The 25,821-nt window shown below is 36.6% G+C and overlaps 3 protein-coding genes and 1 long non-coding RNA gene across 6 annotated transcripts in view; 2 read left to right on the top strand and 2 right to left on the bottom strand.

Moving 5' to 3' along the window:
- The window catches only part of LOC122531616 (dynein axonemal heavy chain 10), a 37,540-nt gene extending 29,848 nt beyond the window's left edge, over positions 1–7,692 (top strand). The window contains exons 35-45 of the mRNA XM_043659661.1: positions 110–862; positions 1,810–2,148; positions 2,489–2,690; positions 2,807–2,949; positions 3,528–3,689; positions 4,244–4,547; positions 5,181–5,392; positions 5,735–5,902; positions 6,381–6,560; positions 6,809–6,955; positions 7,027–7,692. Coding sequence (XP_043515596.1) covers positions 110–862; positions 1,810–2,148; positions 2,489–2,690; positions 2,807–2,949; positions 3,528–3,689; positions 4,244–4,547; positions 5,181–5,392; positions 5,735–5,902; positions 6,381–6,560; positions 6,809–6,955; positions 7,027–7,173 — 2,757 coding nt within the window. The 3' untranslated portion in view covers positions 7,174–7,692. The remainder of the gene's footprint in view (positions 1–109; positions 863–1,809; positions 2,149–2,488; positions 2,691–2,806; positions 2,950–3,527; positions 3,690–4,243; positions 4,548–5,180; positions 5,393–5,734; positions 5,903–6,380; positions 6,561–6,808; positions 6,956–7,026) is intronic.
- On the bottom strand, positions 950–9,218 carry LOC122531620. The gene is made up of 3 exons (XR_006307338.1): positions 9,074–9,218; positions 6,273–6,279; positions 950–965 (listed from the first exon to the last, which is right to left on the bottom strand). It is a non-coding gene; the product is annotated as an uncharacterized LOC122531620 (long non-coding RNA).
- Positions 7,897–9,046, bottom strand: LOC122531619 (ufm1-specific protease 1). The gene is made up of 3 exons (XM_043659667.1): positions 8,912–9,046; positions 8,652–8,822; positions 7,897–8,309 (listed from the first exon to the last, which is right to left on the bottom strand). The coding sequence occupies exons 1-3, from the start codon at positions 9,044–9,046 to the stop codon at positions 7,950–7,952; spliced, it is 666 nt and encodes a 221-aa protein (XP_043515602.1). The 3' UTR covers positions 7,897–7,949.
- A 672-nt stretch (positions 9,219–9,890) lies between the features above and the next one.
- LOC122531617 (transmembrane protein adipocyte-associated 1 homolog) lies at positions 9,891–13,869 on the top strand. Of its 3 annotated transcripts, XM_043659665.1 has the most exons (8): positions 9,891–9,995; positions 10,483–10,682; positions 10,749–11,044; positions 11,120–11,316; positions 11,390–11,450; positions 11,535–11,721; positions 11,801–11,930; positions 13,582–13,869. In XM_043659665.1, exons 2-8 carry the CDS (start codon positions 10,534–10,536, stop codon positions 13,732–13,734), a joined length of 1,173 nt encoding a protein of 390 aa, XP_043515600.1. In that variant the 5' UTR covers positions 9,891–9,995; positions 10,483–10,533; the 3' UTR covers positions 13,735–13,869. The 3 variants fall into 3 exon arrangements, with proteins under 3 accessions (XP_043515600.1, XP_043515597.1, XP_043515598.1); XM_043659662.1 differs by lacking the exon at positions 13,582–13,869 and having other exon boundaries at positions 11,801–13,157; XM_043659663.1 differs by lacking the exons at positions 9,891–9,995; positions 13,582–13,869 and adding an exon at positions 10,004–10,393 and having other exon boundaries at positions 11,801–13,157.
- The last annotated feature ends 11,952 nt before the right edge of the window (positions 13,870–25,821 follow it).

Genomic DNA, 25,821 nt, shown 5'->3' with positions numbered 1-25,821 from the left:
TCTTTAAATTAATTTCAATTTTGAAAAAAAGCTCTCTGCTAAAAAAAAAGAAAAAAGAAAAAAATTCAACCACTGAAACGCTACACGCATGAAATGAAAAAAATTCCAGGGTCTGGAGGACCAACTGCTGTCGGTGGTCGTTCGGACGGAGAGGCCAGACGTCGAGGAACAACGCGAGAGCCTAATCGCCGAGACCAGCGAGAACAAGAACCTGCTGCAGCAACTGGAGGACAGTTTGCTCCTCGAGATCGCGACGAACGAGGGCAACATGTTGGACAACATCGAGCTGATCGAAACTTTGGAGAGCACCAAGGCCAGCGCGGCGGATGTGCAGAGGAAACTCTATCTGGCCGAAGTTACAGCCGCTGACGTGAACAAGCTTCGCGACGGTTATCGACCGGTGGCGAACAGGGGAGCGATACTGTTCTTCGTTCTGGCGGACATGTCCATGGTGAACCCGATGTACCAATACTCCTTGAGCAGCTACGTGGAGGTGTTCGTCTACTCGCTGAAGAAAGCGATCCCGGATCCAACGTTGAGTCGCCGACTTAAGAACATCATCCCGATGCTGACGAAGAACGTGTACGATTACGGTTGCACCGGGATTTTCGAGAGGCACAAGTTGCTGTTCTCGTTTCAAATCTGCACGAAACTGGAGGAGAGCACGGGGAACGTGAGCCAACAGCAACTGGACTTCTTCGTCAAAGGGAGCGTCACGTTGGAGAAGGCGGCGAGAGTCAATCCCACGGAATGGTTACCGGCCACCGGATGGACGGATCTGTTGAAATTGAGCAGCGATTTTCCCGACGACTTTGGCAACGTTGCCGACGAGCTGAGCTCGCACGCGGCTGAGTGGCAAGCTGTAGGTGAAAACTCGACTCACGCGTGTAATTTTGACGCGATTCAGAGTTAAATGTAGTGAAATCAGGGACATTGCTTTCTGTCGATAATGATAATGCGGATGTCTATGCAAAAATATATTAAGAAATTCTAGTATTCGAACAAATACACTATCGAAGATCCTCAGCGATGGAAGTCAATTGGATTTAAAAGTTAAATATTGAAGTAACAAAGTGAAATTCTCACAGTCGTTGCAAGATAATTTATGCATTTATTTTTACAACCAGAGAAATAGAATCTAAATGGATTCTTCTGTTAAATATTAAATAGTAAATACTCTACTTTGGATATTTTATATATTTTTGTATATCGTGTCTTTAATATATACATAGAAATCTGCAGTCCACTTAGAATATTCAAAAAAATTCTATATCTCTTAGTAATATTTTCATTGATACTCGAGTTATTGGTATGAAACACTATTACGAGTTTCGAAAATAATCTGAACTTTGAACAATATAAATAAAAATTTTAGAATATGTGAAATGACGTAAAACATCCTCTTTCGGTATACAATAATTGATATCAATCAATAATTTAATAAACATTACAAATATGAAAAAAATTAATAATTTACTGCAATCCCAATTGTACCATCATAAAGAAATTATCAGTTGAAATAAAATTGCTAAATATCCGTTGTACCAATTAAAAAATAATGTTATATAACATTACAAAGGATATTTAGCAATTTTATTTTAATTGATAATTTCTTTATGATGGTATAATTGGAATTGCAATAAGTTATAAGTAATTTTTTCATATTCATAATGTTTATATATATATATATATATATATATATATATATATATATTTCGTGCTCTTTGCATATTTTACATGCAGACAAACATCTAATAAGTATTATTTCCTCGAAGATGGCTAACGACACATTAAATCAACATTTTTCAGTGGTACGACATGGATGCTCCAGAGTCTGCAGATTTTCCTCTAGATTACTCCACCAAGTTGACACCGTTCGAGAAACTCATGTTAATACGCTGTTTCCGCGTCGACCGAGTTTATCGAAGTGTCGTTAATTACATCACCGAGATTATGGGAGAAGAGTACATCACTCCCCCTCACGTTAGTTTCGAATTAATCTTCGAGAAAAGTACGCCTACGATGCCTGTTATTTTCATCCTAAGTCCTGGATCTGATCCATCGTCGGAATTAATGAAGCTGGCAGACAAATACGGGTGTGGGGGAGGAAAATTTAAATATTTGTCGCTTGGACAGGGCCAAGAGAAGGTAGGTTGTTTATGATTATTTAACCAATCCTTCAGAACCGATTCTTCTTTTTTTTTTTTTTAGCCTTGTAAAAAATTTGTTTCTAACAGTTGAGAGCTCGTGTAACTTTAAATTAATACACATTATAATAATATATTGGAAATTATCGCGTGTTTTATGTCAGTGAACATTTCACGTTATATCTAAGTTAATTTTTTTCTTTGTTGTAATTGAAATGAAAATCAAATTGAAATTTAATGGAGATGTTTTGATCACAACATTCCTCATTCTTTCCTTTTATCCTTCATGCATAACCATATAAATTTATATACATGAATATTTTTCGAATTTATCATTTTAGACTGCGATAGAGCTATTAGAGACTGCGGTGTCCAGAGGGCAATGGCTAATGTACCAAAACTGTCATTTGCTATTAAGTTTCACCAGAGTTCTAGAGAAACTACTGGAGGACGTTGGGAAGCCTCACCCGGATTTCCGGTTGTGGCTCACCACTGATCCAACCCCCACATTTCCTATTGGAATATTGCAACAGTCTTTGAAAGGTTTATTTCAAAATAAAAACAAAAAAAAAAACAATTTTTTGCTGTTAGATACTTTTTTTGCTGCTGTGGAAGATGGACTCGCGAAATAATTTTTAATTTCTGACTTTTTTTTTTAGTGGTCACCGAGCCACCCAGTGGACTGAAATTAAATCTCGAAAGTACCTATCTGAAGATCAAGCCCCAGATGCTCGAGAGTTGCGCGCATCCTGCTTACAAACATTTAGTTTACGTATTAGCTTTCTATCACGCGGTCGTTCAAGTGAGTGAGACTAGAATTAACCGGAGTGATGTTTAACTGCGAGTAAAAGCGAAGTCTCTCGCCAGAGAGTTAAGGCCAAGAAGCGAGAGAGAGCAAATGATCTGTTCAGATATTCTTACCACACTCGAGACGGCTGCCAATAGACTTTCCAACTGGACGACCTGAAAAAAATAAATTTTACACGTTTCTAGCATTATGCCTCGAATGTAGTCTTTGTATTATCGATATTTTTAAAAAACTATCACAAATTATCCCGAGCGAATTATTATTATATTTTGTACAGTGAATTTTACGAGATTCAATTTATCTTGCAATAAGTTTTACGACAGAGATTATACAATGCTGTAATGCTTGATGCCATGCGTATTTTATATACGGTGAAATGGCAAAATTTTCAATGGATGTTGAATTTTGTTAAATACACTTTTTATAGCAAATTTTATAATTTGCGATTCATCGGATAACGAACTCCTCCTGGAGATTTCATTTTTGCTCACAGTCGAATAATGTTAATGATCGTACATACACGTCGATGTAATCATGTTACGATAAATTGATTATCTGATTATTGTTTATAGGAGAGAAGGAGGTACGACAAAATTGGCTGGAATATAAATTACGATTTCAACGAGTCGGACTTCAATGTTTGCATAACTATTTTAGACACTTATTTGACTAAGGCGGTTGTAGCAAAAGATCCCAGGCTCCCTTGGAACAGCTTGAAATATTTGATAGGGGAAGTATGTTTTATACGTAACTCTTTTTCTTCGTAACATTTAAATAATGTATTTTAGTCGTAAACGAAATTTATTTTCGATAAAAATCTAAAGTTCTTAGATATTATGTTACTCCAGCATTTTATTAATTTTTATACTTTATATTTTACTTATATTTTATATTCTTTGATATTTTACATTACGTATCTTTCTGTTTAAACTTTCGAAATTAATTTTTTTTTGTGAAATACGAAATTATTCATAATTCAGTGTTTTGTGCAATCGACTTGAAACGAAAAGAAAAAAAAAGATCCTCTGCCAGACGACATTTTATCCAGAATACAAAATTTCGAAATCAGATAAATAACGATGAATTCGGATAATTATATAAGAGAAATTCTTCTAGACGCACTCTGTTTCTTCTATCTCATTTAAGAATTCAAACAGCATGCGAATTCAGAGAACTATCGACGAGATACCGTTCTAGACTTTCAATTACATTTTCAAATACATTCTTCAACTTGTATGTATGTCTCTGTATGAGCTGAGGGATTCTAAATTTCACGAAATAAACCTAGGTAATGTACGGTGGCCGAGTGATAGACAGCTACGATCGTCGGGTATCCGAAACCTACATGGACGAATACTTCGGAGATTTCCTATTCGACAGCTTTCAACCCTACCATTTTTATCGCGGCAAGGAAGTCGATTACGTGATACCACCGGAAGGGGAACTGGAAGATTATCGAAAGTTCATCGAGGGACTACCACTGGTGAACACTCCAGAGGTCTTTGGACTCCATCCAAATGCCGAAATTGGCTACTTCACTCAGGCTGCGAAGGAAATGTGGAGCAATCTCATAGAACTGCAACCGCAAACTGGTAAAATCACGTAACGAGGCTAAGTTTGATAATGGAGCTAATCAATTTGTCGTCCGAACGAAAACGAGCCTCGTCCATATTTTATCTTACGCGTATCTTTCTGGAGGAACATAACACTCTGAACATTGTTCATTTCTGTCCGATGAATCTCAATAGTTTTTATTTGTTTAATACTGTATAATATTTTTATTGGTTCACTGTATAATATTTTTATTGGTTTCTAGTCTAATGAATTCTTTAATATCATTCTTTTTACATGATATTTTCATCAACTTCTCAAATCACGGGATATAATTTATTAGTCCTTTCTTTTCTAACTTCTAATTAATTGATTCTTTAACATTCGTATAGTATCTTTTAGTAATCAGTCATATTATAGGATAGAGTTAAAGTTATTTGAGCTGGTAGAATATTTGGATCAAGTAAAATAGTTTATCTTAGTCATGAAGAATTTTTGAAAACAGATTATTGAAATGAAACCAGTGATTTTTTATTTTACATATCTTCCGATATCCTCTTATAAACATTTCTTTGTACTCTCTAGTACGCTTGGATAAGAAGAGCAAGTCTCTCCCTTCCTCCAAATAATTTTCTCTTCACTCAAATTACTAGAAAAACTGTTTCGTTGTCTAGAAGTCGATGGCACTGGGATAAGCAAAGACGAATTTATCGACAACATCGCGAAGGACATACTTGATAAAGTTCCTGTCGAGTACAATCTCGTTAAAATCAGAAAACACTTCGGCCCGATGATAACACCAACCACGATCGTTCTTTTCCAAGAATTGGAAAGGTTTAACAAGCTGATTAGGGCGATGAAAATTTCCTTAACGAAATTGAGAAAGGTCTGTACCGATATTTCTCTTCTCGCGCAATTGAAAATTAACGCCTTTTGATTAAATACTTTTTAATTCTTAGTCTGTCACGGATGAAACTTCGTCTCACGCAAATAGGATTTTATTTATTATTATTTCATTATTACTGCCTGATGAAAATCATTTTTCTAAATAATAATTTAATAAGGTTTGTTCGTTTTTAAAATTAAAAAAGAAAGAAACAGTGCGTTAGAATGAAACATTGCCGCGTAATAACGTAAACATTTGATTTCCTTTGATGACAGTTTTTAAACAGTTAATTATTTTTGTGACATTCTGACGATACTTTTATTATATTTAATATATTGTTAGGCTATCGCTGGCGAAATCGGAATGGACGCGACTCTCGAAAATATATCCGCAGCGTTATACAATGGCCAATTACCAGAAGAATGGGCCAGACTAGCGCCAGACACAAGAAAGACTTTGGGTGGATGGATAGAACATTTCGAGAAGAGAATACAACAGTACAATAGTTGGGTAAGACGTTAAAATTAAAGCAGAATTCATACCTTATTGATTTACCAAAGAAATTTTCACTGACGAGCAAATATAAATAGAACCATAACTTGCTGAAATTTCATTTTGGCATTGAACGAACCATCATGATTATAAAATTTGAACATCTATCTACGGTTTATTGTAATCATACATTTAATAAAATCAGTGCGCAGCATGAATACTAGATTTATATAAACATACAATTAATTATATATTAAAACTTAACGTTCGTTTTAGAACTTTTAATTTAATTGAATTTCATCGCCAATCTCTGTTAATATAAAATACAAAATAGAATCGAATGCCCTAAATTTTGGTAATCTAATAAAAATTATTATCATTATCGTACAATGATACTGACTCAACGATACTATTTATTGAATAATTGTTCAAATACTTTTACGATTCATACGATGAAATATATGTTTGCAATAAAATTCATTTCCAAAATTCGTAGTCCATGACGAGCGAACCCATAGTTCTCTGGTTAGCTGGATTGCACATCCCAGAAACTTATCTAGCAGCCCTCGTGCAAATGGCTTGTCGAAGAAATAGTTGGTCTTTGGATCGTTCTGTCATGTACACAGCAGTATCGAGATACACCAGACCTGAGCATATAGAGGAAAGACCCGACGAGGTGATCAATTAAATATTTCTCACCGTTTTCGTTTCATTTCCAAATTTCCAAAATAAAAATTTAATTCATTTCTATTCGTACTAAATAAAATATACTATAACTGGAAGCTTCTTAAATATAAATAAAAATAAATGGCGAAGACCTATTAGGAAGATTTAATAAAACAAATAGCAGAACGCAGAATTCCTCGTATTCGACAATTATAATATGATTAAGATAACTAATAACAAAAGTAAATGAAAATACAGGGTTGTTACGTGAGTGGATTATATTTGGAAGGAGCCAGATGGGATTTAGAAGAGCAATGTCTCAAGAGATCACATCCAAAAATCCTGATAGAGGAATTACCAGTGCTCATTATCATTCCGGTGGAAGCTCATAGACTTAGGCTTCAGGTGACGAATTAAATGAATTAAAATTGACTGAAATTGTTCAAATAATTAATGTGCACATGCGTGAATTACAGAACACTTTTAGAACACCAGTGTACACTACTTCAAATCGAAGAAACGCTATGGGGGTAGGTTTGGTTTTCGAGGCGAACCTCGCTACAGAAGAACATATTTCTCATTGGGTATTGCAAGGAGTTTGTTTAGTATTAAACACTGATTAAATAATGTTATTTAATTATAAGATAACAATAATGGTAATTATTTTATAAAGAAAGAAATATACAAAAACGTCTCATGTACAGTATATTAGGTATATTAAAAAAAGTGTTTGCAAAAGTATCTATATGTTATGCAAGATGATTCGTGTAACTTGCATAACTGAAGTAACTTTTAAATTGTGCTAAAATGTCTAACGAAAAATTGCTTAATGCAAAAGTTGTATGATTTTAAGAAAGGCAAAATATGATGTATCAATCTTTTCGATGAGTTTCAGAATTTCCAAAGTCATCTTTATTTTTTTTTTAATCAGACCATATATTCCTTTTTATCATAAATGAATATTAAATTCCAAGTAAAAAAGTATTAAGCCACGTTGATCCTAAACCTAATGGTTAAAGAGATATTTTACGATAATTTGTCTCTTACATATTAAAATATATCAAATTCGAAATCATTTCACTGGTATTTGAAATGAAACTGAGTAAAGTCAAAATCCACGTTATATCAAAAAATATTTATCAGAACGCATGCTACTTATAGAATACTTGTAATACATATTAATTTTTATTCAAGTTCTACAACTCCATGATATAATTAGGCACGATTCTTCTATAATATAATTACAGATACGTTTGTAGCAATTGTGGAAGTATTAATTAAACTTGAAAGTATACCTCTGGAAATTTTTCTTGCCCCCTGAGTTTAACCAACAAGAACAGATGTACACGATGAATAATCATAGAAAACGCAGATATATTTACACAATATATACAGTATGCTATTGACTATTTCCACTCGTAAACTTGATCTGAGGCAAACAGAGATTGTAAAAGGAACTGTCGATGAAATCATCCAAAGATTGCCATTTCACCCAGCGATCATTCTCCAATTGTTCGGTTCCACGTGCTCTGCCAACGAAATGCGGATCCACGATTAACAAATAGGTGTTCCTCGGACCCTCGTGGATTCCTACGACGCACTTGCTCGAGCAATCCTTATCGCCGCCCATCATGACCGGGCTACCAAATTCCTCGAAGTGGCCTCTGATAATTGGAACTTGATCCCGCAGGGCTCTGCCATTTGGAACGTGCACAATTTTACTGAGGACTTCGTACAAATGATTCAACACGAGGCACACCTTCAACACGAGATACTGGAAATCAGCTTGTTTACTTCTATTTGGCAGGAGGGTACATTATCCAAGTATAGCATTATCGCTAATATTTAACATTCTTCGTGAATGAGATTTACAATATTGAACAGCAAACAAAATGCAAGTCACGCTTTTTAAATGAAAAGTAAGTGAAGCATAATACATATATATCATCAGATGGATATTCATTCTTTTTAAATGAAGTTCTATCCAGTCTACAGAGTCTATAAAAATTCAAACTACTTTTGCCAAGATTTCTGACAAGTGAAAGTAAAAATGTTAAAGTAACTGTTCGCAAATATTTCAACCCTTCTGAGATTGGCTTACTTCGAAGCTCCCTATCCATTCCCTCGATCCAATGAACGACTGTTCCTTATCGTCCAACGTGACGAGCACTTCCTGTATACGTCTGAGATCTGGAATGGATTGATCCAACTTCAGGTTCCTTACAACCCACGAGCATATAGTCTGCAACGTTCTGTATCCACAACCCCAACCCTAAATTCAACATTTCATCGTTTTTTTTTTTTTTTTTTTTTTCTCTTCTCGTCATTCGTGTCATGTCCTCGAGACGAACAATTACAGACCTTGTCGTTGAAACCATCGCAACCGTAATGCCAATACTCGTAATCACCTCGTACCAAGAAACTTTGACCACCTTCCGGTGCAGGGATATCGCGATGAACGTTTCTCAACAGATGGCTCGAGTAATCGACGGTCATCGTGCTATCTGGTAAAAATCGTCGGACGATAACCGATGGATGTCCCGTTCCATCCAACGAGCCACGTAACGAGCCACTCTACTTTCACGTCTGTCTGTCGCAACCGCCTCGAAAAATCCTCAAACAGACCGTGTTGTTCCGTACGCGATACGAAATAGAGCGCGAACTTTCGTATTTCCCGGTTTAACGGTGATCCGCCGCCATTCCACGTATTTTCCCTCCGTCACCTAACCTATCCAACTATGTACGTAGCTCGCACGTCCCGTCGTTCACGCGCCTCGTAACATAACGATTCGGTGAAAGCTGAAGTCCGACGATCGCGGAAACGGCAAGAAAAGAAAAAGAAAACGAAACCTTTCGTAATCGACGCGTCAGCGTACCGCTCGTTCGAAAGTGATCGTCGTCGTGCCCACGAGCAGCCGAGCAAGCACCGCCTTTATGATAGGTATTAAATCGTGGCGTCGCCTGGATATACGTTCCCTCGTTTCTCCGTTTTGGTCGTCGTTCTCGTCGTGTAGACGCGTGCTCGACGCGGCCGTGAAATCACGCACGCAGTCACGCGCACTTCGTTACGCTATCCTGCTGCTGGTCGTCAAATACACGGTGTTGGCCACGTCGGTGTGGCGTTACTGCGAGCGAAAAAAGGAGAGGGACAGAGCGATCGGCGCGAGGCTGACCAACAGAATGGACACTGGGATCTCATAGCAAAATGCTCCCAGTCGGGCTGAATCACCGTGCACGGATAAGGCGAACGGACGAGTAAACAAGTGTGGGAGTAACTGGCGAAGATATATAATAACTGCGCGAAACGTACGCGAGGGGTCGAGGAGAGAAATTCAGAAACGAGAAGTGCAGCGCGGGGAGAAAGAGAAAGAGAGAGCGAGAGCGAGCTAAAGCTTTTGCACGCTGCGCGGGGATGACAAGAGCGGTGATATTATGCACCTAATGGGTAAGTGGCGCAAAATCTTGCCCGTGACCCTTATATTCAATTACCGCTAATCTGCTCGGAGTGGAATTGCTCGATTCATACGCGGCAGTATCGCGTCGATTTGACAGGTGTGACAATAGGCTTACCGTTTTATCGATTTTCACCGCCGATTAAGCGACCGAGGAATCGCGTTTATTTCGCGGGAACGGTTTCGTGACTCGTTCGATCTGTACGTTGCGATTTCCGTCGGCTGATTGGTTTCTAACGGGTTCGAAGGTCATCGTTTGGAAATACTGCCAAGCATTTTAGGTTATGTTTATTATGTCAGCGACGTTTTACGATGGTCGGACACGACGCCACAGAGACGAGAGTTTTTAGCTTACTAAAGCCTCTCGACTCGATAAACAACGCACGATCTCGTAAGCGCGATGGATTTTTACATTGCTAGTATTAATCGTCATCCACTATACACTCGAATGACATATGCTGTCTCTTCTTTGTTTACCAGTGTAAAGGTGAGAAATGATTCACGTATAAAGTGTGCAACGAAGCGAGAAATATGTATGGTGCAGTGCGTGAAGAGGTCTCCGAAAGCTGGTTACACACGTACGACTTGAGCAGTACAATGATTCCTAATGTTAGTTCGCCAGTGAATGATGAGGAGCATGTCTGCAAGATGATCTTGTACAAAGAAATCAAAGATTCAAGGTAAGGATGTTAATTTAAGAATGCCACAGGAGCGTCTCCTGGACCAATTGTTGTTTTGTTTTCCAGAGTACGAATATGGGACATTGTCATATTGATACCAAACCTCTTGTTTCTTTTATTCATCGCAGTGAGATTTAATAGAGCACGGCTTAAATTGAGAGCAACGAGTAGTCCAATATTTTTAGCATTTTACGGACTTGTCATTTGTAACGTAGTGATTTCAGTAATAAGATGTATCGTTTCAATGAGTGTAAATGCGGCAGCTACCGTTGGTGGCAAAGCAGATAAAATACTGTGGGTAACAGTGAGATTTTTCCTGTTGTCCACAGAGATGAGCGTGGTTATATTTGGTTTGGCTTTTGGTGAGTTGATTTTGCTTTTGTTACTTAAGATTGCTTATTACAAGATACTCGAAATACATAATTATTTTTTTGTAGGACATTTGGATAGTCGCTCAAGTATTCGTAGGGTATTACTTGCCACGTCATTGATAGCATTGGCTTTTACTATAACCCAAGGAACCTTGGAGCTAGTTTTACCAGACGATACATTCCATATCCCTAGTAGAGATTTTTATGTGTTTGGTCATGGAGGAATGATGTTTTGGTTTTGCAGCAGTCTTGTTTTCACGATGGTAAATTTACAGCGAGCATCAATGATATTTGAAATTGCAAACAGCCCTAGTTATTGTTATGATCTTGTTGCAGATATATCTTTTTATATTAATACTGCCATGGACACGGTTACGAGACCGTTTAACCCTTCCAAGTACGTTGATCAATCATACCATAGCGTTTTATGTTAGCATTAGTGTGTATTCACATAATGCATAAAGTACTTTCTGTTTTTCAGCAAGAAAAAGTTTTTACATTTACGCTGGTACATTAGCCATGCTAGATCTAGTACAATCAATTGGCGCAGGCTTTTTAAACTACACACAAAACATGGTAGGATTATGCGTCGTGGATTTCACTGCGGCGGTTTATTTGACACTTTTTACACCCTTGGTTTATCATACATTCCTGTCTGAGTTCTTTGGGTAAGTTACTACGTATGTCTAAGAATAATTCAATATCCTAGACAATGCGTGCAAGGACAGATGAGAAATTTTGTTGCAGGGTCTCGCAACCTTCGATAATGTTCTCTTACAAGGCACAAGTAGACGATGCAATGGATGAAGACACGGTGTCGCTGCCGCATCAACAGAGCTTCTCCTCGTTAAAAACAGACAGCGATTATATTTATCAGGTCCACACTCCATCTATTCACATGCCCTTGTATGGTTCACAAGCGTTTAAACCCCCTTCAAAGCATAAATCCTCTTCACACTCCTTGGCATCGACAAAAGACTCGAAAACTGGTAGCGGGCACATCTACGACTCCCCGGTCGCTTTATACCGATCCACATCCGGCATTAAAAGCTTCTCTAGGCGCCTGAGCGCAGAGAAGAGCCCGTCCAGCCTCAAGAAATATCCCCTAACGAAATCCGACAATTTCATCGATTCCAAAAACAGCTCGCTAGACTTGAAATTGACTCACCATACCTGGAAGAGCAAATCTGCATCGCAGTTCAAGTACGGTGGGCCTAGTAGCGTTTCGAATTTGCTTTTCTCGCCGAACACCGCTAGTAGCTTCTTGTACAAATCCGGTGCAAACGATAGTAATACCAATTTATTCTCCTTGGCGAGAAAGGGTAGCTTGATGCACGAACGAAAGCGATCGGAGGGGAACGTGTCCAGCCAGTTTTTTGAAATTCCACCGCTTGAGAACACGTTGCAATCCATTCTGGATAGCAGCACCAACGACGGCTCCGAAGTGAAACGTAGCACGTCGAGCCGAGAGTCTTCGAGAAAAGATAACACGGCTGCGCGAGACTCGCAGAACATAGAAAAGAAGGAATCGAGTCGTTTGATGCAACAGACTGACGCTGCAGTGTCTGAGATTGATGTTGGGGACACGTCTGACTCGATAGATGCTTCAACCGTCAGGCAACAACTGTTATCGAAACCGGCTTCTTCGACGAGCGAAGAAGCGTACGAAAAACGAAAAAAGAAAGATACAAAGAAAAAGGAGTCCGGTGGATTGAGTGATTATTTATTGTCTCTGGCAGTGTCGATAGATGAGAAGGAAGAGAAAGATACCGAAGTCGATCCTAGTCCTTTTCCCTCCCGTCACGTTAAATCTTACACGCAGACTGAATCGTTGTAAATATTCGTTTTAAACAACCGGCATAAAGTCTAAGTCATTAGTAGTATGTAAGTCAGTTTTCAACCTCTGAACCTCAAAATTCCGCTTATTTTATCAATTCGAACGCGATGAAGTTTCATTTTTGGAACGGAGAAATTATAACGCGTACTTTGTTAAATAACTATATAGATGTATCATAGTGTAAAATAGAGGTGCGCACAGAGATGCTTTATTATCTGTACATATAAAGCATGTTTTAGATTTAATTAAACTCATTAATGTAGCCGATGCACTTGGTTTTATTTATTTACACTAACTTGGCAGTGGATAACGCTAACATTTTTTTGTTTTGTGTTGCAACCAAGATATCCCTCACACCAGGCCCCTGTCATTCGCTTTTGTATTTCAAAAGGAAATGAAGAAGAAAAAAGAAAGAAAAGAAAAAAGAAATATTCCGAGTCTTTGCACCCAGCTTGAAAGTACACAGTCCTTGTGTTGTATATGTGCAAGTAGTGAACATTTTTACCACATATAGTACCTTTGTACGAAATGAAATTTTTATCAAAAGTATTTTAAGATGATCGTTCAAGCTTTCTCTCTCTCTCTCTCTTTTTTGTTTTCTTTTTTTTTTATCAAGAAACGTTCAAAGGAGCTATATTGTCCATTCCTTATTTGTTAAACAGTGCAACGAGAACTGTTCTTTTGTTCACAGAACCACAGTGTCTATGACTCGACCCAGTTCGACACGAACTCAACACCGGTGAACCCACTGTACGCGGCGTCTCTGCAGAGTCCAGATAGCATAACCGGTTACAGTATAGATAGTCAAGAAGGCCAAGCCCAGGCGAACGGTTATCAACAGTGAACAAGTTGATCGTGTCTGACATGACTCGACTCGCATGTTAACGGTTACGAACATGGATCCAACGATTCGTTCAACGATCGAGTTCAGTTTCATTGAAAGTGAACTACTGCGTGAAATCCATTGAGAAACAAGAGAGAGAAAAAAAAGAAAAGAAAGAAAGAAAGAAAGAACGTGTTCCAGCGTTCGATTCTCCCCGATTTTCGAAGAACGAAATTCGAAAGAGAGATCCCCGAAACGCGATTTCACTGAAAGAATCTAGTCGCTGCGAACAATTTTTAGGAGAGTGCAAACGTCGATGAAACATCCCTCGATTTCGTTTCTCTTTCTATGTGATAGCAACGAGATAATAATCGCGATCCTGCGCTGTTTTGAAAAAGGACAAACCCTGTTGAATCTCCTCCTTTCCTCCCCCTTTCCCCCTCGTCTGTTGTCCATCCCCCGGAGAACAGATATTTCGTACTTAATCGATCACGGAAGATTCGTTCTATTTAGGAAAAAGAGAGAGAGAAAAAAACAAACGCCGTTCAGACGATGCACGAAAAAGGAAGGATTTCGATTGCGTCGTCGTCGAAATGAAATGATCAGCGAGCTGCTAATCCCGCGAGACAGATATATATATATATATATATATATATATATATGTATATCTTCATCGGTTTCGAATTCGACTTTCGACAAACTTGCTTATCGTTTCTCCGTCCTCTTTACCAAAGACAGAGGCCCCCTCCGCACAGAGGGCCTCTCTCTGACCTTCGCGAAAGATCTGTGAGCACGATCCGCGGCGAACGTCCCTCGCTATTTTCCTACTTTTGCAATTAAGAAAGCATTTTACGAACGACGAGCAAGGACAATATATAGGAGAACGCGGTTCCCGTCGCGAGCGTGACTTGAGACGCGCGACGACAACCTCAGAATTTTTTAAGGGGAAATCCCTTCGACGCTCCGCTGAAAACTATTTACGGAAGACTCCATCCATCGTGTAATATGTATATATATATATATATATATATATATATATATATATACCCTGTAACTCTAGTGTAAAAGGATCGTGCTATTTATATACTAATATATTATATATTATATATATACACAAGAATACATAACGTTATATTTATCGATATTGTATGTCCGTACTTGTGAACGTGCGCTAGTTTCTGGCAAAGTCGCGTCGGCCACGAAAAAAAAAAGAAAAGAGAAAGAAAATTCGCCTGCCTGTTTTTTAATTTTTTCGTACGCAACACGCGAGGTCACATTCAGAAACCAGTGGCGATGAACAATTGATTTGACGACGATTGATCTACTCGGGGAATCACTAACGTGTGACGAGGGAACTGAAAGTTTACCCGTTGAGGGCCAATTTCATTTAGAATTCTTTCTCAATTAGTTTGCGTTTTGTAGAAATTCCGCATTTTTTAATATTGCGGCTATAAAAGGAAGTCGCAGGGATTCGCCTAATATATTTCCTCATCGTCTTCGACCTAAAATCCTACGATTTTACGAAAACGTGTGAAAATTGTGTCTTTTTTCTTTTTTTTAATGTTTAACGATGGTCCTCAACGAGTTCAACCACCGAGATGTAACGACACTTTGGAGAACCCTGAACGGCCCCTTTTTGATCTTTCTTCACCCCCAACCCCTTAACCCCTTCGTATAGATCTGATCCCTCTACTGCCCCGTCTTCAACGCGAACCAACGATTTTTGTACCGTTTGTAAATGTACTTTAGTCAGAAACCAAAGATATGTCGGAAAGATTTCGAAATCACATGTTCAACGACGTTCGTTTTTTTCGATGCGGTGGTATCTTCAAATCGTCTCGATAATTTTCGATTGCTCTGATCGGAGGATCATCAGGCGGCTATCGATCGGACAGCTATCACACACATACACACACGAGACACGCGTCTCTTCGCGTATTTTCTAATCGTTCGGGTCTGCCGTACGGATTTGTGTGTAATATATATATCTGCGAGAACAGATCAAATCGAGAGCTCTGGGAGGGCGGAATCTCTCTGTCAATTGCAACGTCGATTCACTCACACGAACACGTACACACACGTAATTAAAACACACTAACTCGTTCTACTCTAATTCTACCAGGCGTTCTCTTCTAATTAAGTGTCTGACGGTCGTGGTCAGGCTGGTTTTTTTGTAATTGTCGGGTGGAATGTGAAAAGGCAATACTTCGGATCGCGTAACACGATTATATATTTAATGAGAATAAAATTACATTTCAATCGAGCATTTGCCGACTTTCTTCATTGTTCTTCCCGTTTCTTTTTTTTTTTTTTTTTTTTTAATGCACGTCTCGAGGCTCGTACGAACTGGCATATACACTAGAAGCGCTATTTACTACAAATATATTAGAAATTGATTGTTTATTATTGTTTATTATATTGCAAAACTAATTACCCAGGGGAGATCGTATTTACACGATCGATCGATTAATGTCTGAAATGTAATGTCTTTCTACAGTAATTCCAATTTATACGAGCCATTCGGTGTTGGAAAGTAATTAAGCCTTTGGGACCTAGTTTCATGTTCCCTTGCAACAACTCGATAATTATAGGCATAATTTGTTACGTCAGATTCGCGATTATTTGTCTATTACAGTTAAGAAATTACCAGTTCGGAGATAATTTATCGATGACTTCTTCTTTTTTTTACAATATTTCGCTATATGTTATCTTTCAAAAAAATTACACCCGATTGCAATTGCGATCGAAAATGTCGTAGAAAATCTCGGTTTGTCGGAGGAAGTCCCGAGAGTAAAAGGTTACCGCGTTACTTGTTAAAAGTTACAATTAACCGCAGCCTAAATTTAAACCAATCAATAACTGATTCATAATCGAGCTAAGCCCTCGGTTCGACGATAATTTTTACAAGATTACGGGGTGAGAAATAGCAAGAGCAGAGTTCTTGCGGACCGATCGATATCAATATTGTCTTTCCACCCCGAAGCTAAAGCTTTCAGCTTCTATTCTCACTGCTATCTTTAGCAGAAGACTGTGTATAGCCGTTGGAAACTTGTAGCTGAAACCGATCGTGTATCGCTGAATAAACTTTCCAACGTCTCGCCGCTAAATTCATTGCATTCCCTCTCCGGCGAGATTTTTGACAAACTGAATTCTCCGAGCCTGGAACGAAGGGAAAGAGGCATTTCGTTAGAAACGAAAATTCTCGTTTCGACGGAACGTTCTCTCGTCGCATCGAGCCTTGGTCAGAGACGATGGAGATTTCGCGACAACGTCGACTACTATTGGATGGATATAGACACGAGCCACTTAAATTTCGCTGCGATAGGGTCGCGCGGCTATAAATACAAAGTGCATGCATGCGCATTATTCGCGCTCCAACTTGCACCACCTTTTCATGGACAAGGCTACCGGGCAACGATTAGTCACAGTACAACGATCATCGGCACTTTCCGTTCGATTGAGCCCCGTTGCACAATACCGAGAGAGTGCAGTCCTTTCTCGCACCAGCCGTTGAAAGAGTGCATCAACACCCGGTTGTTTACAGAAACCGGCAACAGGCTGGTTCCGTTTCACCGTTTTTATTTTATTCGGCAGCCGATCGTCGTTCATCCAGAATCCCGACAATCCAAGGACTCGGAAGAGGAAATTAATATCACGAAGTGCATTGAAGGCCGTGCAGGTTTCCATTCTGTTTCTCTTTGTTCTAGAGACGGCTCTTTTTTGCGTTTGAATAATTGAGGAGATTGGTAACAGAGAGATGGTGGAAAAAACTCGCGTGGAAAGAGGATATTGCAATAACGTTAACAAATATAGAACTTTTGGACGAAAAATTCCATACGCCGGGTGGGAAAGGATTAAATATTTGAAGGAATTTAAAAGCGAGCCACGTACATATCGTTCAGTGATGTTGAATTCTCGCTCGACGTAATTATTAATTCCCGACAAAGTGATTATATTACCGAGTGGAAAAGTAGTGAGAAATAGAGTTCATACATAGAGGGAAATTATAATACGTCAAACGAGGAAGAAATTAAATATTCGAAGAGGTTTGAAAACGAACATTCTACATTTCCATTTGGTAACGAGTGTTAACGCGACGTTGAATAATTAGAACAATCCTCGGGGATATAGTTGAAAGGGAAAAGAACATTTCGAACAAAATAGTATCTACTGAGAGAAAGATGTTTGTACGACAGCAAAATTTAGGTCAATTCGAGTACGTGAAACACGAAATATTCGACGAAGCTTTATCCGGGAAAACAAAGCATCAAATTCTCTTTTATCATCGTCAGACTCGACTTCAATAATTCACGCCCTCTAATCGATACTGCCGAATTGATCGTGAAACGTTCATTGAGAAAGCGCGTATAAATTGATATCGTCTGATACACGAAATAATTTAACCTTCATGCCCGTTTCCGACGGGAAAGCTCTTATATTTTTATTATTATTTACTATAATATTTTTATTATTCTATATTTAATATATTATATATTACAATATTTTTATTATTATAATATTCTATATTTTATATATTATATATTATAATATTTTTATTATTATAATATTCTATATTGTATATATTATATATTACAATATTTTTATTATCATAATATTCTATATTTTATATATTATATATTACAATATTTTTATTATCATAATATTCTATATTTTATATATTATATATTGTAATATTTTTATTATTATAATATTCTATATTTTATATATTATATATTATAATATAATTATTAATATAGGCGATTAATACAGTTATTAATATTTTTATTTAAATTTATATAATTTTATATTATATTATATTTTAATATCGGCAAAATTTCCGAAAAACCTCTACGCTCCATTTTTCGTTCTCGTTGCTTTTGTCCAAAAAAGGAACTATTTTCAAAATTTCAGCCAAATCGGGCTATAAACGTTCTCGAAGATACAACTTTAACATTTTTCGTTATACATAAACATTTCTCTTACTTTTAGAACGTATCTTCGTAGAGTAACAGTCCGTATTAGTGTACCTGTTCCCACTTACGCGCTCTAATATTAAATATTTTACGTTTAATATTCCTCGTGCTCTAATATTAAATACTTTTTATCTAATAATAAGTTCTACGAAAGAGCCAGCAAAAATAAAGAGAAGTATTTCTGTTAACGAACCCCCTCGACGATTTAATTTTACAAACACTTTTGTACAATTTATTTTAATATCAACGCGTAGAAATAGATGACTAGCAGTTGCACTCTATAAACGTTAAAACTATCGAAAAGCGGTGATAAAAATTTTATTATTCAGATAAAAATTCTCCACGACGGTGTGATTTTATGTTTTCTCGTTCGACCTGCGTGAACTTTTTCTTCTCCCCCTGCTTCTCTTCTCTTCTCTTCTCTTCCGATATAACGTCCGAGGAAGAGAATTTCCAACGGGCCGAGAAAAATCTTCCACGAGGCTGAGCCCGACCGGATACATAGTTATCTACGAGGGGGAGTGGGCGAAGAATTTGTTACGTAAATGAGTTCTTGACCAAGCAGAGGCGCGTTATCGAGATCCGGTAGAGCGCTTCTTCTCTCCTAATGATACCGGCCTAATTAAGTCTCGCTTGATTTTAATCAAGCTGCCGGCACTACGTGCCGAGCAGTTTAGACAATGTTACTGGCAGCAAAAATAAGAGCGGACTGGCCTAAATACGTAGTCTTTCACGACTAGATAATTAGTGACAGCCTCTATGATGATCAGACACGTTTGTCACATGAGAAATAGCATGCTGTTCGTTAGTACCGACGACAGTGATAAATTAAATGGACAAATTTATTTTCGGTAACGTTTTCACAGATCATTCCTTCTGTATATTTCGATGATTCGATTAAGAGTGACGATTTTCAGACGTCGTTTCAACGTGATTGACGCTGTATTTGCACGAACGATTGTGAAGAGTTTAAGGTCGATCGATTCAGTCGTTCGACTAAAAATTCCCCAATGTGGACGCATACAAAAGAAGGAACATTCGATGAAAAGATACAACATTCTGCGATCGCAGTTTCTGCAACGAGATCAAATACAAATCAGGATCGTATGAACTTTTTTTTTTTTTTCTACGAAAAACTACGATTTGCTTTGCGTTTCGAACACACTGTTGTGGTAGATTTAACATTAAACAATTGAAATACTTTCGCTACTTTTTATTATTTAATTTCCATCTCGTTCGCGTAAAGTCGCAAAATCGCGACAAGAAATCATAAGAAGGTTGAAAATGGTTGCGAGAGAACTGAATGAATTTCGCGAAGTTTATTTTATAAATATATATTTAAAGATACGTCGATGGTCCTGCGACGTATTCAGAATCCTTGATACCGATCGCTATACATTCGAGGATTCGAGCTATAGAGAAAATGCGGTTTTGGCCAGGATCCAAAAAATGGAATTGTATCTTCGTCAGGCTGTGTGAGCACGTTAGTGTTGGACAAGATGTAGAGAAACACTACACTATACTTTCGAACACTTTCAGTAGAAATGTTTCGCTTTCCTGCGTCTATAATTACCAATTATACGTTAATAAATGTGATTCGATGATCGTAGATATTTAACACGAAGATTAAATTCTCGGAAAAATACTATTTTGCGAAACGTCATTTTAATCCATTAATCCTTTGAGCTGTCCACTAAAATTACCAAAAACTTTAAAAGTTTAATGAATATTTGTTTTTAAATATATATATCTTTTGATATTGTAACGTGTTTAATATTAATTCGATATATTACGTTGAAGTTAAATTGTGATATACGATACGTAACATGTTGTAACATATTTATAATATGTTACCCTCTTCAAATCTCTACAGGTACTAAGATACTAATTATTTCAAGCATTTCGATACTCTAGTACGAAATAAATTTAAAGGGTGAATAATTTGTCATAATGTTACGGATATTTTGATTTTCTTTGAAATTTCACAAAATTCCGCGACTCGAGTGGGAAGAACGCTGACAGAAAGAAACATTTGAGCGATCCGTTTGCAATTTATTATCAGATAATACAACTCAATAATTCAGCAAAAGATTTAACACAATTCTTGGCGAGTTAATTTGAATTTCACATATTGTAAGAAAGCAATTTTGGAAGAAAATAAATAACTAACAAGCGAAAGAACGTTGCGTTTGCTGCGTAATTAAAAAAAAAAAAACCTACCTAATTCATACTTGCACATGTTTGAGAAAGAACAGCTGAAATTACACGAAGTAAAAATAAATCTGAATGGCAAACGAAAGGAATCGAGACACCAATTTAATTTGTTCCCTCTCTCTGTCTCATGACCGTAATTCCAATTTAAATTGCAAGCAACTCGATCGATCCTATCCAAGAGGAAACATCGAAACGAGCAGGGGATCCCCTACCTCGTATAACAGAAACATAACTCTTGCCCGGAAGAAAAATAGAAAAAGAATGGAAATGTTATTTCGCACAGCAGTGGACAGCCAGCGAGGTTGATTGCCGTGTGACGTTTCTTTATAGTCGACGGTTGCCGCTTATCACACGACCAGACGAACGTCTCTTTCTCTTAATGCTATTTTCTATTTGAAAAAAAAAAAAAAAAAAAAGAAGAGTGCTGCACGTTGTTTCGACGAGCGCGACAACTACCTGCCTACCAACTTTTCGACTGAGAATCGCGAGACAATCCTTTCACGTGGGGAGCAAACTTTTTTACATGCGAGTAAGACAAATCGTTACGTCTAAATCTAAAAATATATAAATATATATAACATATAAATATATATATAAATATATATAACATATAAATATATATATATATATATATATATATATATATATAATAAAATATAAATAAATCTAAAAAAGTATATATAATATATATTATTTATTTCTATATATATAAATATTATAATATATAGTATAATAATATAATATTATAATAATAAAAATAAAATAATAATAATAATATATTATAATAATAATAATAAAATAATAATATATAGTATAATAATATAATAATATAATAAAATATATAATAATATAATAAAATATAATATAATAATATAATATTATAATAAAATATAAATATAAATATAAATATTATAATATATAGAAATATATATAGAAATAAATAAATCTAAAAATATATATAGAAATTACAAAGACAAGTGCAAGCAAGATTTTGGAAACATAGTAAAAGTGTTTCAACAGTCGATTATTCGTTGCATCAATGAAATAAAATATTCAATACGTTTTATAAAATATTCATTATGTACTTGAGATAACAATAGAATTTTCAGATAATAGATCGCTTTTCTGGTATTAAATTGACATTTTTAACATAAGTGCGTTCTTTTTGCGCTTCAAACCACCGAAGTTCTCTTTCAAACGTCTTGAATGTTTCAGATCTAAGAACGACACGTTCTCATAATTTTCGTTTGCTATTTTGGTATATGGAAAAAAATTATGTCTGTAAAATTACGTTGCTCATAAATGAAACGACGTAAAGTAGAACTGCGTAGTTTCATGGAAATTCATATTTGCATATTTAAGGATGCGAATGAAAATATAGAACCTCGATAAAAGAAATTCCCATCTACTACTAATAATCATTGGATAAAACAAACTTTTATTCATCGGTTTCTTTGGTATGATAATTGGCGTAATTTCTTTAGTGGAACCTGGAGTCGAAATGTCATAATATGATAATATCATAAACGAAGTAACAAGTATTTTATCAAATAGGACATTCAGAAATTAATAACGACGTTTCAATAAATTAGAATGAAATTAAAAGTCTCCTGTCTCGCGGAATCTTGAACAAAAATTACTCAATTTCTCCGTAACCATAATTTCATCACTTGACTGATTTATACACCCGCACAAAAACCGTGCTTCGAACGTTGAGAATCGTGTTATCCTTCTGCTCGACAGAACATTTTCTATCCTGTTTTCCCCGTTTGGACGTTCTCTCCGACTCGGAGCCTGAAGACTCATTTCTTACGCGCGCCGACTGAACGGCGCCTGAAGACCTACTTCCCGACGTTCAAGGATACTCTGACCATTAAGCGAGAAACCCACGCAAACGTCTGACGTTTCCACTCCCTCCAAAACTTCGATTCTACCGTCAAACTCGGCGCACATTTCCGAAATAAAACACGTCTACTTGACACGGGTATCTCGCATTTTTCACGTCTACTCGACACTCAAAAGTGTAATTAGTAAGCGTAAAAGTGTAGCGTTGAACTTTGCAACATCGTATTTAGATGATCTCAACATTGTTTTATAACGATTGTATATACGCCCAAGCACGAAGTTTGAATGCGAGACAATTTTAGATGAAATTATAACTTATAATCATTCAGACAATGTCAAATTTCCGAACAAGTGTTGAACGAAGAGCCAATAACGATGAGAAATGGTCGGTAACTTAAATTAGAAACAAATCGCTCTTTTTCTTTTTTTCAAAGATGTAAGAGAAATAGAAGAGTAGTATTCTTCCTGAATAATTCATAATTTAACCCTTTGCCCTCGACAAACGTTTCTTTGTATCATCCACCAGCAATTTATTTACAATTTATTTACGATTATCACTTCAAATAAAATTACATGGCATTGAAAATAATCATTCAAATGGTATTCAACACGAAAATTTGTTGACTATATTCTTCCAACATGTGATATCATTTAAATTTATACGAGAGTTAATGATACTTGAATAATTTCAAATCTCTGGAAAAATAATATCGTCCACCGTTTTCTCAAACTTTCCTTAGAAGCAATGAGAAGTCTAATTTAAGTGAATTATTCTGAATTATGTGAATTCAATGACAGTTTATTGAGTGTCCATTCATTTAAAACTATCTTGAGAAATTTCTTCTTCTTGAAATACTTTTGTTCTTCTTACGTCGTTGTTATAGCTTTGTCTCTGAGGATCTGTTCAGATATTATACTGTTATAATGTATATAATTATAGTGTAATATTATACTATATATTATACTATTATAATTATATATTATATAATACTATAATATTATATATTATATTATACTATTATAATTATATATTATATAATACTATAATATTATATATTACATATATTATATAGTACCATAATATTATATATTATATTATACTATTATAATGTATATAATTATAGTGTAATATTATACTATCATATCGTATCATGCAACACCAAATGTACACATTCATTATAATTATCAGATTATAAAAAGAGCTAGATTTAACCTTTTTTCGTCCCAAAAATTGCAATATTCCTTCAGTTTTAAGTATATTTTAAGCACAACCCAGGGAAAACGAACAATAAATTTATTACTTCTCAATAATTTCTATCTAAAATGAATGATATTATACCGACGAGTTCAAAAGAAAAGGAAACCGACGAACTATCGTGTACAGCTTGGTCACTCGTTACGGTCCGCAATCAGTTGCCGCAGCGCAAGTGAAGGGACAGTCGAGTGCAAAGAAAAAAAAAAAAATAATCGCCGGTTCTAATCGATCGAAAAATTTTACTAAATTCTCGCGAACGCTAGCATTTCAACACGAATCGAAACGAAATACAGAAGAAAATGGACTTGCAAAAGCTTTCAAAAAAAAAACAAAAAAAAAAAAAAAACAAACAAACGTTCTTTCGAAAGTGTCAAAGTGTCCGAGTCACCTATCTCTTTGACATGCTTCTTTATACACGCTGGAATGGTGAACTCTCCGCCGACGTGTCAGGATAATAAAACGGGGGGATTTTGATCGTAGAAAAGAGGATTTCGAAGCTGCTCGAGGTGAACTCGATACGTACGTAAATACACACTTTCGTTCGGCTAGATGCGCGCTCGCCCTGCTCGTCGTCTGCCATCATCTCAAATTGCAATCAATAGATACGGCGACGAGACGGCGCCGAGACCGTTGCCTTTGTCCAACATGGTTTCACACGCACACAATGCAAATAGAGGGTGTTCGGGAAGTCACGTGACAAGGATCGCGCGAGCTTTCGCGTCCTGTCGTTTCGCAACCTGTGTCGCTTTCGCCGCCGCGCGCGTTGTTTGCACAACCCCTCCGATGTTTGACTTCCCAGCCCATCGGACTGTTTGATTGACGTTTTAAATTGATTCACCCTGTAACAGCGGTGAATTTTTCCTCGAGAAAACGCCAGCTGACATATTTCGTGAATATATCGTTTCTCAAACGATATCGGGGAGAGACGTTGTTATTTGATTTCGGAGCTAGAGACGTTAATTAAGGTTAGTTACGTAGTTGAATTGAAATTCGCAAGTCAATTATACATTGACGTGTTTCTAGAAATTTTAATTTATAGATTTCCAAGACTTTGTTTGTTAGACTTGCGTTTTGTTAAAAGTACGAAGTTAATGGGGGCCACGAATGAAGCTAGGAGAAGTTCTTTATTCTTTAATTTTTACAATTTTCATTCGATAGGAATTGAAAAAATAAAAATTGATTTCTATAGCGAAGGAGATAGGTTTATGCACAAATACAGAACATGCACAACATTTATAGAGTTTATACGCAACATTTCTTAATTCTTTTTAATTTACAATTAAATTGAAGTGATGAAGATCAACTTTTGGTAATAACTGTCTATGTTGAACATTAAAGGAAAAAGGAATTCTTCAGAATAAGTGACGCCGAATCGAACTTTGATTATCTAGATCTATGATTATCACCGTTACATCCAACTAAATCCATTTGTAACGAATTTCACAGCAATTTCTCCATTCGCGACTGACGTGAGAAACGTGAGATAGAGAATTTCTGCTCTTGGAAAATTAAAATCAATCGTCCGACGCGTCTTGCCTGATCGTTTTTATGCCAACAGCCTTTTGACGATATTAAAAACTCTTTGCTCGTTCGAACGGCAAACATAAAGTGTTTAATAAAACTCACTTGTAATTTTGTTGCCTCGTGTTGTAGCAGATAGTCATCGGTCCTCTTACAACAATAATAAACTCGCGATACTCTCATAAAAATCCTGTCGTAAACACTTTGTGACTTTAAATAAACTGTTTGAACAATGGCTGTTTGTAAATTCACCGTTACTTTTTATACAAACATTATCGTAAAGAAAATTTCAAAAGAAGA

Source organism: Frieseomelitta varia, unplaced genomic scaffold (assembly GCF_011392965.1).
Source record: "Frieseomelitta varia isolate USP_RPSP 00005682 unplaced genomic scaffold, Fvar_1.2 scaffold_406, whole genome shotgun sequence".
In the NCBI taxonomy this organism is placed as follows: Eukaryota; Metazoa; Arthropoda; class Insecta; order Hymenoptera; family Apidae; genus Frieseomelitta; species Frieseomelitta varia.
The sequence above is the reverse complement of the archived record's forward strand: the minus strand, read 5'-3'. Positions and strand labels throughout refer to the sequence as shown.

Bases quoted from the DNA above. Each gene is read 5' to 3' on its own strand.
- LOC122531619 (XM_043659667.1), bottom strand. From the start codon at position 9,046: ATGACCGTCGATTACTCGAGCCATCTGTTGAGAAACGTTCATCGCGAT. The intron at 8,823-8,911 runs GTCTGTAATTGT...TGTTGAATTTAG, and splicing joins GCGATGGTTTCAACGACAAG to GGTTGGGGTTGTGGATACAG. The intron at 8,310-8,651 runs GTAAGCCAATCT...CTCGTGTTGAAG, and splicing joins AATGGATAGGGAGCTTCGAA to GTGTGCCTCGTGTTGAATCA.
- LOC122531617 (XM_043659662.1), top strand. From the start codon at position 10,534: ATGTATGGTGCAGTGCGTGAAGAGGTCTCCGAAAGCTGGTTACACACG. The intron at 11,317-11,389 runs GTAAATTTACAG...ATCTTGTTGCAG, and splicing joins GCAGTCTTGTTTTCACGATG to ATATATCTTTTTATATTAAT. The intron at 11,451-11,534 runs GTACGTTGATCA...TCTGTTTTTCAG, and splicing joins AGACCGTTTAACCCTTCCAA to CAAGAAAAAGTTTTTACATT.